Raw genomic sequence first — 15,350 nt, 5'->3', positions numbered from 1 at the left:
TCCAATGAAAAATCCAGAGAAAAGCTCGCAATGGTGATATCACCATTGTTGTTTAATATTGTCTTGGCATTTTTAGGCAGTTAGACATAGAAAGAGCTTATTGGTGATGAGAAAGAATATTTCCAAACACATTATCCAGAATCACTTTAAAAGTGAACCTCTCATTAAAGCTCTCCTACCCCTCCAAAAAAAGTATTTTTCCCCTCTTCATGCTTATATGTTTTGGTTTGTGATTACATGTTATTATTTTAGAATAAGTACATTTTAAAATACCACATCAAAAACTTATGATTAAATTTTCATAAGTAATAAGTAATGCTACAAGTTGAGTGCATTAAACATTAAAGTCATGTTATTAAATATTTTTATTTACTTATTATACACATTAAGTTATAAATTATTTTATTTAATTATATATATTATATATATATATATATATATATATATATATATATATATTGATTTCCTAGATTTCAACTAGAATATAGTCCTGTGGCTACTTTCGAATATAGCACATTGTATAAGTGAAAGGTATGTGATATTTTCTTGATGGCATCCATTAGTTTTTAAAAATAATTTATCTTTTTCAGTTTGATTACATGGGCTCTGATATAAAGGTTGTAACACAGAAGATTATTCAGATAATTGGCTTTGTTAACACTGTAAGTTTTTATGTATTTTGTTTATATATTTTGTAAAAGTGTAGGTAATATGAATTGATGTGTATAATATTTTGTTGTACTGTTGAAGTTCCTATAATCAAAATACTGCATTAAATGTCATATGCGTTCTTATGAAAGTTTAATATAATTTAATTAAAATTTATTTAAAATTTATTATTATTATTTTTTTAGATACTTTCACAGTTAAAACTGACTGTTGTAATATCTTCCATAGAAATCTGGTCAAATAAAAACAAAATTTCTACTACAGGGAATCCTAATATTATATTATCTAGATTTTTAGAATGGAAATACAAACATGTCTCCCAACCTCATCAGACTGTATACTTATTTGCGTGAGTATAGTATTCCATTTTTGTATAGCATTAAAGGAATAACCCAAAATGATTTCATATGTTAATTATGAAAATAAGCACTTAATGAATATATACTCTGTCCTATAAATTTGTTAGACACCATGGGATGGGAAAAACATGTAAATTTAGAAGTCCTTGTTTTCAAGGAGCTAATGTGAGGCAAGACTTAAAAACTTTTATCAACTGACATAAAATGACCTGATAAAAGTAAAATTACATGAAAATACTGAAATAACTAAAGAAGGTTAATGATGAGTGATATAATTTCTTTGGCTTTCCTTGTTATACTGCTTGCTCTCTCTACATTTTTGTCTCCATTTGTTTTTTAAATAACATCAATATATAGAATTTATACATGCTCTAGAATCTAATGCACAGAAAAATCTATACATCTTTAATGGATAAGTGAATAAGGAGATTACAGAAAACTGAATGTACAGGAAACCAGAATAAAAACTATAAACATTAGTGCAGTAGCCTTTTGCATAAGCTATTAGGCCTTATCCTTATTACACTTCTGGAAGTTTATTAAATTTACAATTTACAAAATATCGAAATATTCTTAACATTGAAGATTTGAAAAACATATATTTAAATAGTTTATTTCAGAGTAGCATAGTGCTTAAGACATAGTAATTGTTTAATAATTGTTGCTATGAAAATGATTATCGTTAATAATACCATTCTTAAATGCAATTCTGAGGAAAATTATTATTTTTTAGCTTTAAGAAACATCCTAGTTTTATAGGAGCCACATTTCCTGGGAAAATATGTAATAAGAATTATGCTGTAGGAGTTGCTCTGGTATGTAATTATTTTCCAAATCCTCGTATTTTCATGTTTTAAAATTTTCTAAATATTTTAAATGAATAAATATATTAGTTTAATCATCCTTTAATAGTTTTTATATTGCTAAATTGGAGCATAAATACTAAACTATATAATTGCTTTTAAAAACACAACTTTAAATTAAACTGATCACAATGCCATATTATTTTTAAAAAACATATTTGACTAAGTAAAAGTTTAATTGTTTTGAACAGTGGCATGCTTGTATCAGTATTTATTATATAACCAATGTAATTTTAATGTTAATTATTAAACATATCAGCTTCTTACAACATTAATAATTGGTGTAAATTCATTTGCTCTTTTATTACATGACTTTTTAAATTTTAACGTAACTTTTATTGCATTCAATTCTTTATTATGTTTGGGATGAGCAGACTGTTGGAGGAAGAAACAGCCATCAAATGTTCATAACTACTGTTTTTTGGCAAAGTAAAAATGATCTCCTGCTACAGAATTATATTCCTTTTACAAGTTATATAAAAAATGGGGAAGGGAACTAAAAGTACTTCAGAAGTCTGTGCTATGATTTTTTTTACTGATCCGTTTGCACAATTGGTTGTGTTTTAGTAGCAAGTAAAATGAAGCAAATTGCTATTCACAGATATTTAAAATCAGTTCCAGGGCGCCTGGGTGGCTCAGTCGGTTGAGCGTCTGACTTCGACTCAGGTCATGATATCATGGTCTGTGAGTTCGAGTCCCATGTCTGTGGGCTGTGCTGACAGCCCTGAGCCTAGACCCTGGAGCATGGAGCCTGCTTCGGATTCTCTCTCTCTCTCTCTCTCTCTCTCTCTCTGTCGGTCTCAAAAATAAATAAAACATTTAAAAATTAAAATCAGTTCTTCACTTATTATTCCTATAAAATACATATTGATTGATTAGATAAATCCAATAACAGTTGTGCGGTTGTTACTATGGGTAGAGAACAATCATACATTTCATAAGGATTTGTTTTTATTCTTAGTGCCTAGTTTTGGTTTTCTCTCAGTGAAAACTTGAGGAAAGACCATCAGAAATTGTCCAGGTCTTCATTGTTGTTGTTAATTCTCCTTTGAAAACAATGTTTCATTGCTGAAGACTAATTTTTAGATCGTGTGTGTGTGTGTGTGTGTGTGTGTGTCTGTGTGTGTGTGTGAAGCAAATAAAGCAGACGATAATTATTGAGTATAAGTGGTTAGTATGTATGTTTTTCTGAGGCATTCTTTAAGACTTTAGTTTTGATTGGAATTTTTATAATAGGAATTTGTAAATAAAAAGGTGAATATATGAGTTAAGCAAGAATGCTATTAAAATATCAGTATAACATTAAAATATAAATATAAAAATAAATTATTTCTGATTGTGCCAACAACAAAGAGTTTGAAGATTAGATTTCAAAAAGATAGCTACCAATCATAATATTCCAGAAGTTTTTTTTTAAATTAAGAATTACTTCCTTGAATATTGTGGCTTTATTAAATGTCTTGAAATCACGATAGTTTAAGTCCTCTGACTTTGTTCTTTGTCAGTACTACATTGTACATAACTTTGCATTCTCATATAGATTTTGAAACCAGCTTTTCTAGTTACACACACACACACACACACACACACACACGCACACATACACACAGGCTTAGATTTTGACTGGGATGGTGTATAATTTATGAATGAATTAGAGGAAATGACATATTATCAACATTGGATCTTCCCATCCACTAACATGGTTTATGTCTCCATTATTGATGTCCTTAAAAAATTCCCTGTAGAGATTTCAAACATCTGCTAAATTTATTCATAGAGATTTTATATGTTCTGATGCTGTTGCAACTGGTATTGTTTAAATTTATCTTCCAATTTTTCACTGCTAGTGTATATATATGTGGTCTATTTATATATATTTTTTACATATGACCTTCATGAATTTATATAGGAGATCCATTATTTTTTCCAGCTTTAATGAAATATAATTTTGCATATATCATTGTTTAAGATGTACAGCATAATGATTTGATATATGTCTATGTTGTGAAATGTTTTCCACAGTTAGGTTAGTGAACATATCCATCACATCTCACATAATTGCCTTGTGGGTGTGTGTGTGTGTGTGGTAAGAGCCTTTAAGATCTACTCTGTTGGCAACTTGCAAATGTACAATACAGTATTGTTAATTATAGTCACTATGCTGTACATTGCATCTTCAGAAACTAGAAGTTTGTACTATTTAACCATTGGCACTTATTCCTGCCCCTAGAAACCACCACTCTGTTCTCTATTTCTAGGATTTTGGTTGTGTTAGACTCCACATATGAGGAGATCATACAATATTTGTCTTTCTCTGTCTTATTTCACTTAACATAATGCTCTCAAGATTCATACATGTTGTCACAAATGTCAGGATTTCCTTTTTTATGACTGAATGTTATGTATATATGAATATATATCACAATTTATTTATCCATTCATCTATCAGTGGACACTTAGGTTGTTATCATGTCTTGACTATTGTGAATAGGGCCGCAGTGAACATGGGGTAAAAATGTCTCCTTGAGGCAGAGGGTTTTATTTTTTCCAGATATATACCCAGAAGTGGAATTTATGATTCATATGATAGCCCTATTTTTACTTTTTTCAGGAATCTCCACACTGTTTTCCATAGTGGTGGTACCCATGTACATCAGCAGTGTACAAGGGTTCCATTTTTTCCACCAGCATTTATTATCTATTTTCTTTTAGATAATAGTCATTCTATTAGGTGTGAGGTGATATCTCTTGTGGTTTTGATTTGTAATTCCTGGATGATTAGTGATGCTGACCATGTACCTTTTCACGTACCTGTTGGCCATTTGAATATCCTCTTTGGAGACATGTCTATTCAGGTTCTTAGACCATTTCTTAATCAGATTATTTGGGTTTTGGTAGTGAGCTGTATGTGTTCCTAATATATTTTGAATATTAACCCCTTATCAAATCTATAGTTTGAAAGTATTTTTCCCAATATCTAGGTTGCCTTTTCATTTTATTGATTGGTATTTTGCTGTGCAGAACATTTTATGTTAAATAAGTACTACTTATTTTTGCTTTTGTGGTTTTGTGTTGTATCCATAAAATCATTGTGTAGACCAATGTCAAGGAGATTTTTCACTATGCTTTCTTATTGGAGTTTTATGATTTCACTTCTTATGTTTAAGTATTTAGTTCATTTTCAGGTAATTTTAGGAAGTAGTATGAGATGGAGGTCCAGTTTTGTTATTTGCATGTGAATATCCAGTTTTCCCAACATAATTTATTGAGGAGACTATCTTTTCTCAATCGAGTGTTCTCAGCTCCCTTGATAAATATTAGTTGACCATATACATGGGAGGGTTTATTTCTGGGCTATCTGTTCTGTTCCACTGGTCTTTGAGTCTGTTTTTATGGCACTAACACTTTTTGATTACTATAGGTTTACCATATAGTTTGAAAACAGTAAGTTTGATGCTTCCACCATTGCTCTTTTTTGAGGGAGAGCTTAAACAACCAATATTGTCACAATTCTGGATGCAAGAAAGTCTAACATCAAGGTGCTGGCAGATACAGTGTATGGTGAAAGCTGACTTCTTGATTCATAGACAACTTTTTCTTTTTGGTACTTATGTTTTTTTGTTTCAGTTTTTATCTAATTCTAGTTGGCTAACATATAGTATAATATTGGTTTAGGAGTAGAATTTAGTGAACCATCACTTACATATAACACCCAGTGCTCACCACAACAGATGACCTCCTTAATACGCATCACCCATTTAGCCCATTCCCTACCCATCTCCCCTCCAACAACTCTGTTTTTTGTCCTTGGTTAAGACTCTCTTGTGGTCTTTGTCTTGCTTTGACTGACTTATTTCGCTTAGCATAATACACTCTAGATCCATCCATGTCGTTGCAAATGGCAAATTTTCACTCTTTTTGATCACCGAGTAGTATTCCATTGTGTAAATATATACCACATCTTTTTTATCCACTCATCAGTTGATAGACATTTGTGCTCTTTTCCTAATTTGGCTATTGTTGATAATGATGCTATAAACGTTGGGGTGCATGTGTCCTTGTGAATCACTATTTTTGTATCATTCGGGTAAATTCCTAGTAATACAATTGCTGGGCCATAGGGTAGTTCTATTTTTAACTTTTTGAGAAACCCCCGTACTGTTCTCCAGAAGGACTGCACCAGTTTGCATTACCACCAACAGTGTAAGAGGGTTCCCCTTTCCCTACATCTTTGCCAACATTTGTTCTTTCTTGTATTGTTAATTTTAGATATTCTGACAGGTATGAGGTGGTATCTCATCATAGTTTTGATTTGTAATTCTGTGATGATGAATGATGTTGATCATCTTTTCATGTGTCTGGTAGTGTCTGTTAAGTCTTTCTTGGAAAAATGGCTATTCAGGTTTTCTGCCTATTTCTTAACTGGATTATTTGTTTTTTGGTTGTTGAATTTGATAAGTTCTTTATGGATTTTGGATACTAACCCCTTATCAGATGTGTCATTTACAAATATCTTCTCCCATTCCATGGATCGCCTTTTAGTTTTATTGATTATTTTCTTTGATATGCAGAAGATTTTTTTTTATCTTGATGAGGTCCCAATAGTTCATTTTTTCTTTTGTTTCCCTTGCCTCTGGAGATGTATCTTACTACATACTAGAAGTTGTTAGAGCTGAGGTCAAAGAGGATGCTGCCTGTGTTTTCCTCTAGGATTTTGATGATTTCCTATCTCACCTTTAGGTCTTTCATCCATTTTGAGTTTATTTTTGTGTATGGTGTAAGAAAGTGGTCCAGGTTCATTCTTCTGCATGTCGCTGTCCAGTTTTCCCAACACCATTTGTTGAAAACACTGTCTTTTTTCCATTGGATATTCTTGCCTGCTTTGTTGAAGATTAATTGACCATAGGGTTGTGGTTTCATTTCAGGGTTTTATTCTATTCCATGGATCTACATGTTTGTTTTTGTGCCAGTACCACACTGTCTTGATGAGTACAGCTTTGTGCTTGAAGTCAGGAATTGTGATGCTCCAGCTTTGCTTTTCCTTTCCAAGATTGCTTTAGTTCTTTGGGGTCTTTTGTGATTTCATACAAATTTTAGGTTTATTTTTTTTTAGCTCTGTAAAAAATGCTATTGGAATTTTGATAGGGATTGCAGTACATGTGTACATTGCTTTGGGTAGTATAGACATTTTAACAATATTTGTTCTTCCAATCCATGAGCATGGGATGTTTTTCCATTTCTCTCTGCCATCTTCAATTTCTTTCATCAGTGTTCTATATTCTTCAGAGGACAGATCTTTACCTTTTTGGTTAGGTTTATTCCTAGGTATCTTATGGTTTTTGGTGCAAGTATAAATGGGATTGATTCTTTGATTTCTTTCTTCTGTTTCATTAGTGGTGTATAGAAATGCAACAGTTTTGGTACGTTGATTTTGTATCCTGTGATTTGGTTGAATTTGTGTTTTGGTTCTAGAAATTTTCTAGTGGAGTCTTTTGGGTTTTCTAAATAGAGTATCATGTCATCTACAAATAGTGAAAGTTTGATTTCTTCCTTGCTGATTTTAATGCCTTTTATTTCTTTTTGTTGTCTGATTGCTGACTTCCAGTACTATGTTAGGTAACAGTGGTGAGAGTGGATATCAGGTTTGTTCCTGACCATAGAGGAAGAGTTCTCAGGTTTTCCCCATTGAGGATGATGTTAGCTGTGGGTTTTTTGTATATGGCTTTAATGATATTGGGGTATGTTCCCTGTATCCCTATTTTGTTGAGGGTTTTTATGAAGAATGGATGCTGCATTCTGTCAAATTCTTTTTTTGAATCTATTGGAAGGATCATATGGTTCTTATTCTTTATTAATGTGGTGTATCACGTTGATTAATTTGGAAATATTGAACCACTCTTGCAGACCACAACTAAATCCCATTTGATTGTGGTTTATAATTCTTTTAATGTACTGTTGGATATGATTTGCTATTATCTTGTTAGAAATTTTTGCATCCATATTAATTAGGGATATTGGTCCCATAATTTTCTATTTTAGTGGAGTCCTTGTCTGGTTTTGGATTGAAGGTAATTCTGGCTTTGGAGAATGAGTTTGGAAGTTTTCCCTCCATTTCCACGTTTTGGAACAGTTTGAGAAAAACAGGTATTATTTTTTCTTTAATTTCTGGTATAAATCTCCCAGGAAGCCATCTGTCCCTGGACTTTTGTCTGTTGGGAAATGTTTGGTTACTTATTCAGTCTGCTAGTTATGGATCTGTTCACATTTTCTATTCTTCTTGTTTCAGTTTTGGTAGTTTATATGTTTCTATGGAAAATTCTTTCCATTTCTTCTAATTGCTCAATTTGTTGGCATATAATTTTTCATAATATTCTCTTATAATTGTTTGTATTTCTGTGATGTTATCTCATTTGTGATTTTACTTATTTAGATCCTTTCTCTTTCTTTTTGGTAAGTCTGGCTAGGGGTTTATCAATATTATTAATTTTTTTTAAACAACCAGTTCCTAGCTTCATTGATCTTTTCTACTTTTTAAAAATTCTATGTCATTTATTTCTGCTCTAGTTTATATTATTTCCCTTCTTTTGCTGGATTTAGGCTTTATTTGCTATTCCTTTTCTAGCTCCTTTAGGTGTAAGGTTAGGTTGTGTGCTTGAGACTTTTCCTTCTTCTTCAGAAAGCTCTGTATTGCTATATACTTCCCTCTTAGGACTGCTTTTGCTGTATCCTGAAAGTTTTGGGCCGTTGCGTTTTCATTTTCATTGGTTTCCATGTATTTCTTTATTTCTTCTTTAATTTCTTGGTTAACCCATTAAGTCTTTAGTAGGATGTTCTTTATCCTGCATTTATTTTTGGGCTTTCCAAATGTTTTCTTGTGGTTGACTTCCAAGTTTCATAGCATATTGGTTAGAAAATATGCATGTTATGACCTCAGTCTTTTTGTATTGTTGAGGACTGATTTGTGACCCAGCATATGATCTCTTCTGGAGAATGTCCCATATGCACTAGAAAAAAATGTGTATTCTGCTCCTTTAGGATGATATATATGTGTTAAGTCCATCTGGTCCAGTGTGTCATTCAAAGCCATTGTTTCCTTTTTGATTTTCTGCTTAGATGATCTGTCCATTGTTGTAGTGGGGTGTTAAGGTCCCCACTATTACTGTATTGATATCAATGAGTTTTGTTGTATTTGTTATTTATTACTTTTTTTAGAGAGACAGAAAGTGCGAGTGGGGAGAGAGGCAGAGAGAGAGAGAGAGAGAGAGAGAGAGAGAGAGAGAGAGAGAATCTCACGTAAGCTCCATGTTTTCACAGATAGACCCCTTTATTATGATATAGTACCATTCTTCATCTCTTGTGCCAGTCTTTGTTTTAAAATCTAGTTTGTCTGATATAAGTACAGCTACTCCTGCTTTCTTTTGATGTCTCATAGCTTGATAGATGGTTCTCCATCCCTTCCCATTCACTCTGCAGGTGTCTTAGGTCTAAAATGAGTCTCTTGTAGGCACCATATAGATGGGTTTCATTTTTTTTATCTGTTCTGATACCATATGTCCTTTGATTGGAGCATTTAATCCATTTACATTCAGAGTGATTACTGTAGATATGAACTCATATACTGTCCAGGGCCTTGCACTTCAGGAAGTGTTTCTGGTATATGCTATGTGCCCTTTGCTGTTGTGTTTTCACTGCTCTTAACTACTGATCAGTCCTCTGAAGGGTTTTTCCTTGTCTGCAGTGGGTATTATTTGGACTTTGTCCACTGTGTGGTGACAAGTGTGCGCTATTCACTGAAGTCCATCGGTGCTGATGGGCAGGGGTAGAAATTGTGTCAGCCAGCTCTATCATCTTGGAGAGGGGAGTTCATGCCCACCACTGTTCAGGAATTCCCCACATAAGAGCAAATAACCTCCCCTCAATTGTCCCAGGCATCCTTCAGATCTTTTACTTCACCCTGTCTTTGTCTGAGCCAATGCCCACCTTGTATAACAGTGCTCCTGTGTTTTATCTCTGGCACACGAACTGTGTTTCAAAACTTCAAATTTTAGGGACCCACTGCAGCACAGATTTGTGCTGATCTTTTGGGGGAGGTCTTGCTGTGCTGTGGCTGGTGCCAGTTTGTCTCAGAAGAGAAGTCGCGTGAATGTATAGAGGCTTGGAGTTTATGGTAAAGAACAGCACAAAGCCAGAGTTCAGGTTAGCTGCCCTCAGCGGGTGCCTCTGTTCCTATGCTAATGAATGGGAAGCTCAATGGTGCCCACCAGCTCTATTGTCCCTAGAAAAGCAGTGCCATCTTTCCCAAATGCAATCTAAGAAGGGGCACTGTTCCTTCCAGTGGGACCCAGGGGATATTCAGACCACGCTATCTGCTCCAAGGCCTCTGCACCCCTTCTCCACTGGAGCACCTCTATACCCACCAGACTCCACCCTGTGATGGTGTGGACTTATAAAACTTAAGACTTTGGGCTATGCTGCTTGTAAAAACTTGCAATCATCAGTCCCTCTTGTTTTGCCCATCTGTGATTTGGGGGATGTGTTTTTATTGTGCAATGCCCTGCACCCTGTTTTCTCTCTCTCTCTCTCTTTCCTCTCTCCTTGATCAGGGCTTCCTCCCCTCCACTGCATGGGTGATTCTTTTCTCCCCCCAGTCACATCTCTGAACCTCCTACCTTCCATGATGTGGCCTCTTTTCTCCCTCTAGTTGTGCAGTTTGTTCTCTCAGTCGTCAGATTGATTTCCTGGGTGTTTAGAATGATTTGGCATTTATCTAGCTGTGCTTGATGGAAAAGGCAAGTCTAGGGTCCCCCTACTACTCTCCCATCTTAGCCCCCAGTCTAGAAGGGGAATATGGGCATTTTAACAATATTAATTCTTCCAGTCATAGAATATCTTTCCACTTATTTGTGTCATCTTAAGTTTCTTTCATCAATATCTTATAGTTTCAATGTGCAGGTTTCTCATCTTCTCAGTTAAATTTATTCCTAGATATTGGGGCACGTGGGTGGCTCAGTCAGTTAACTGTCTGACTCCGACTCACATCATGACTCGTGGTTTGTGTGTTTGAGTCCCAGGTCACACTCTGTGCTGACAGCCTGGAGTCTGGAGACTGCTTCAGATTCTGTGTCTCCCTCTCTCTCTCTCTCTCTGCCCCTTCCTTGCTCATGCCCTCTCTCTCTCTCAAAAATAAAATGAACATTTAAAAAATTAAAAAAATTATTCCCAGCTATTTTATTCTTTTTAATACAATTGTAAATGGGATTGTTTTCTTAACTTCTCTTTCTGATAGTTAGTTATTAGTGTATAGAAATGCCGCAGATTTCTATATATTGATTTTGTACACTGCAACTTTACTGAATTTATTAGTTTTAACAGTTATTTTTTTTTGGTAGAGTTTTAAGGTTTTCTATATTTGCAAATAATCACTGTTTACTTCTTTCAATTGGATGCCTTTTTTTTCTTGCCTAATTTCTTTGGCTAGGACTTTCAATATTATGTTAAATAAAAGTAACAGTAATGGAATTCCTGTCTTGTTTGTGATCTTAGAGAAAAAGCTCTCAGTTTTTCACCTTTGAGTATGATAGCTGTGAGCTTGCCATATATGGCCTTTATTATGTTAAGGTACGTTCCCTCTAAACTCACTTTGATTAGCAATTTTAATCATAAATTGATGTTGAATTTTATCTTCTATTCATTGTCCTGTTTTTTCTTTTTTTTGTCTTCTATGGTTTTCATTGTACATTTCATAGGATTCCATTTCCTCTCCTCTCATCATATCATCAGTTATATTAAGAAACCTACTTAAGCATTTGTCCTAGAGTTTACATATACACTTGCAACTAACTTAGTTGTAATGTAGTTTTAATTAACTAGACTAAACTAACTGAACTAAAATAGCACTAATCTAGATGGGAAAAAAATTTAAGGTTACCTAGGATTTATTTTCATCAGATATTAAAAGACATACAGACATATTAATGACTCATGGAAGAGGGGAAGATGGCGGCATAGGAGGGCCCTGGGCTCACCTCTTCCTGCTGGTCACTGAGATTCCACCTACACCTGCCTAAATAACCCAGAAAACTGCCAGAAGACTAGCAGAATGGATTCTCTGGAGCCAAGCACAGAGGAGAGGCCCATGGAAGAGGGTAGGAGGGCGGAGAGGTGGTGCGGGATACTCGGACTGGAGGGAGGGAGCCGGGGTGGAGGGGCAGCCCGCCGGCCAAGCAGAGGCCCCAAGTCTGGCTTGCAAAAGTGGAGTGCCGGACGGAGTGTGTTCAGACAGCAAGTGGGACTTAACATCTGGAAGGTTATAAGCTAACAGCTGTGCTCGGAGAGTGGGAGGACTGGAGGACAACAGGAGGGAGAGTTGTTGAGCCCTGGGCAACAGAGCTCAGCTTGGCCGGGAACAAAGGTGCTTGCCAGTACCATCTCCCTCGCCCATCCCCCAGCTGAAACCACAAAGGGAACCAGTTCCTGTCAGAGAACTTGCTTGCACCGCGCAAACACCCAACGCTGTGCTTCTGTTGATCCATCCCTCCAGTGGCAGGTCTGACTCCCTCCCGGTGCCACAGGGCTCCTCCTGAAGCAGATCACCGAAGGATAATTGAGCTGAGCCTACCCCTCCCGCCCCAGTGCACCTTGATGATCCATCCCAGCTAATACGCCAGATCCCCAGCACCACAAGCCTGGCAGTGTATAGGTAGCACAGACAGGCCACGCCACCTCACAGTGAATCCTGCCCCTAGGAGAGGGGAAGAGAAGGTACACACCAGTCTGACTGTGTCCCCAGCGGTAGGCTGGGGGCAGACATCAGGTCTGACTGAGGCCCTGCCCACCAACGCAAGTTTTTCAAGACAGCACAGGGGAAGTGCCCTGCAGTTCCGCACCACTCCAGGGACTATCCAAAATGACAAAAGGGAAGAATTCCCCTTAAAAGAATCTCCAGGAAATAACGACAGCTAACGAACTGATCAAAAAGGATTTAAACAATATAACATAAAGTGAATTTAGAATAATAGTCATAAAATTAATCGCTGGGCTTGAAAACAGTATAAAGGACAGCAGACAATCTCTTGCTACAGAGATCAAGGGACTAAGGAACAGCCAGGAGGAGCTAAAAAATGCTATAAATGAGCTGCAAAATAAAATGGAGACAACCACAGCTCAGATTGAAGAGGCAGAGGAGAGAATAGGTGAACTGGAAAATAAAATTATGGAAGAAGAGGAAGCTGAGAAAAAGAGAGATAAAAAAAATCCAGGAGTATGAGGGGAAAATTAGAGAACTAAGTGATGCACTAAAGAGAAATAATCTATACATAATTGGTGTTACAGAGGAGGAAGAGAGAGGGAAAGGTGCTGAAGGTGTACTTGAAGAAATAATAGCTGAGAACTTCCCGGATCTGGGGAAGGAAAAAGGCATTGAAATCCAAGAGGCACAGAGAACTCCCTTCAGACGTAACTTGAATCAATCTTCTGCACGACATATCATAGTGAAACTGGCAAAATACAAGGATAAAGAGAAAATTCTGAAAGCAGCTAGGGATAAACGTGCTCTAACATATAAAGGGAGACCGATAAGACTCGTGACGGATCTCTCTACTGAAACTTGGCAGGCCAGAAAGGAATGGCAGGAAATCTTCAATGTGATGAACAGAAAAAAATATGCAGCCGAGAATCCTTTATCCAGCAAGTCTGTCATTTAGAATAGAAGGAGAGATAAATGTCTTCCCAAACAAACAAAAACTGAAGGAATTCATCACCACTAAACCAGCCCTACAAGAGATCCTAAGGAGGATCCTGTGAGACAAAGTACCAGAGACATCTCTACAAGCATGAAACCTATGGACATCACAATGACTCTAAACCCATATCTTTCTATAATAACACTGAATGTAAATGGACTAAATGCACCAACCAAAAGACATAGGGTATCAGAATGGATAAAAAAACAAGACCCATCTATTTGCTGTCTACAAGAGACTCATTTTAGACCTGAGGGCACCTTCAGATTGAAAGTGAGGTGATGGAGAACTATTTATCACGCTACTGGAAGTCAAAAGAAAGCTGGAGTAGCCATAGTTATATCAGACAAACTAGACTTTAAATTAAAGGCTGTAACAAGAGATGAAGAAGGGCATTATATAATAATTACAAGGTCTATCCATCAGGAAGAGCTAACAATTATAAATGTCTATGCGCCGAATACAGGAGCCCCCAAATATATAAAACACTTACTCACAAACATAAGCAACCTTATTGATAAGAATGTGGTCATTGCAGGGGACTTTAACACTCCACTTACAGAAATGGATAGATCATCTCGACACATGGTCAATAAAGAAACAAGGGCCCTGAATGATACATTGGATCAGATGGACTTGACAGATATATTTAGAACTCTGCATCCCAAAGCAACAGAATATACTTTTTTCTCGAGTGCACATGGAACATTCTCCAAGATAGATCACATACTGGGTCACAAAACAGCCCTTCATAGGTATACAAGAATTGAGATCATACCATGCATACTTTCAGACCACAATGCTATGAAGCTTGAAATCAACCACAGGAAAAAGTCTGGAAAACCTCCAAAAGCATGGAGGTTAAAGAACACCCTACTAAAGAATGAATGGGTCAACCAGGCAATTAGAGAAGAAATTAAAAAAATATATGGAAACAAACGAAAGTGAAAACACAACAATCCAAACGCTTTGGGATGCAGCGAAGGCAGTCCTGAGAGGAAAACACATTACAATCCAGGCCTATCTCCACAAACAAGAAGACTCCCAAATACAAAATCTAACAACACACCTAAAGGAAATAGAAGCAGAACAGTAAAGACAGCCTAAACCCAGCAGAAGAAGAGAAATAATGAAGATCAGAGCAGAAATAATATAGAATTTAAAAAAAAACTGTAGAGCAGATCAATGAAACCAAGAGTTGGTTTTTTGAAAAAAATAAACAAAATTGATAAACCTCTAGCCAAGATTCTCAAAAAGAAAAAGGAGATGGCCCAAATAGATAAAATCATGAAAATGGAATTATTACAACCAATCCCTCAGAGATACAAACAATTATCAGGGAATACTATGAACAATTATATGCCAACAAACTGGACAACATGGAAGAAATGGACAAATTCCTAAACACCCACACACTTCCAAAAGTCAATCAGGAGGAAATAGAAAGCTTGAACAGACCCATAACCAGCGAAGAAATTGAAGTGGTTATCAAAAATCTCCCAACAAGTAAGAGTCCAGGACCAGATGGCTTCCCAGGGGAGTTCTACCAGACGTTTAAAGCAGAGGTAATACCTATCCTTCTAAAGCTATTCCAAAAATAGAAAGGGAAGGAAAACTTCCAGACTCCTTCTATGAAGCCAGTATTACTTTGGTTCCTAAACCAGACAGAGACCCAGTAAAAAAAGAGAACTACAGGCCAATATCCCTGATGAATATGG

General features: G+C 36.0%; 1 protein-coding gene across 9 annotated transcripts in view; it reads left to right on the top strand.

Annotated features, from left to right (window-relative positions):
* Positions 1-15,350, top strand: part of LOC131506714 (disintegrin and metalloproteinase domain-containing protein 5-like) — a 134,141-nt gene that overhangs the window by 47,225 nt on the left and 71,566 nt on the right. For all 9 annotated transcript variants that reach the window (XM_058720610.1, XM_058720609.1, XM_058720615.1 and 6 more), the window contains 3 exons: positions 591-662; positions 855-1,018; positions 1,762-1,843. In XM_058720610.1, coding sequence (XP_058576593.1) covers positions 591-662; positions 855-1,018; positions 1,762-1,843 — 318 coding nt within the window. The remainder of the gene's footprint in view (positions 1-590; positions 663-854; positions 1,019-1,761; positions 1,844-15,350) is intronic.

The sequence above is a fragment of the Neofelis nebulosa genome, chromosome 3, assembly GCF_028018385.1.
Source record: "Neofelis nebulosa isolate mNeoNeb1 chromosome 3, mNeoNeb1.pri, whole genome shotgun sequence".
NCBI lineage: Eukaryota > Metazoa > Chordata > Mammalia > Carnivora > Felidae > Neofelis > Neofelis nebulosa.
The sequence above is the reverse complement of the archived record's forward strand: the minus strand, read 5'-3'. Positions and strand labels throughout refer to the sequence as shown.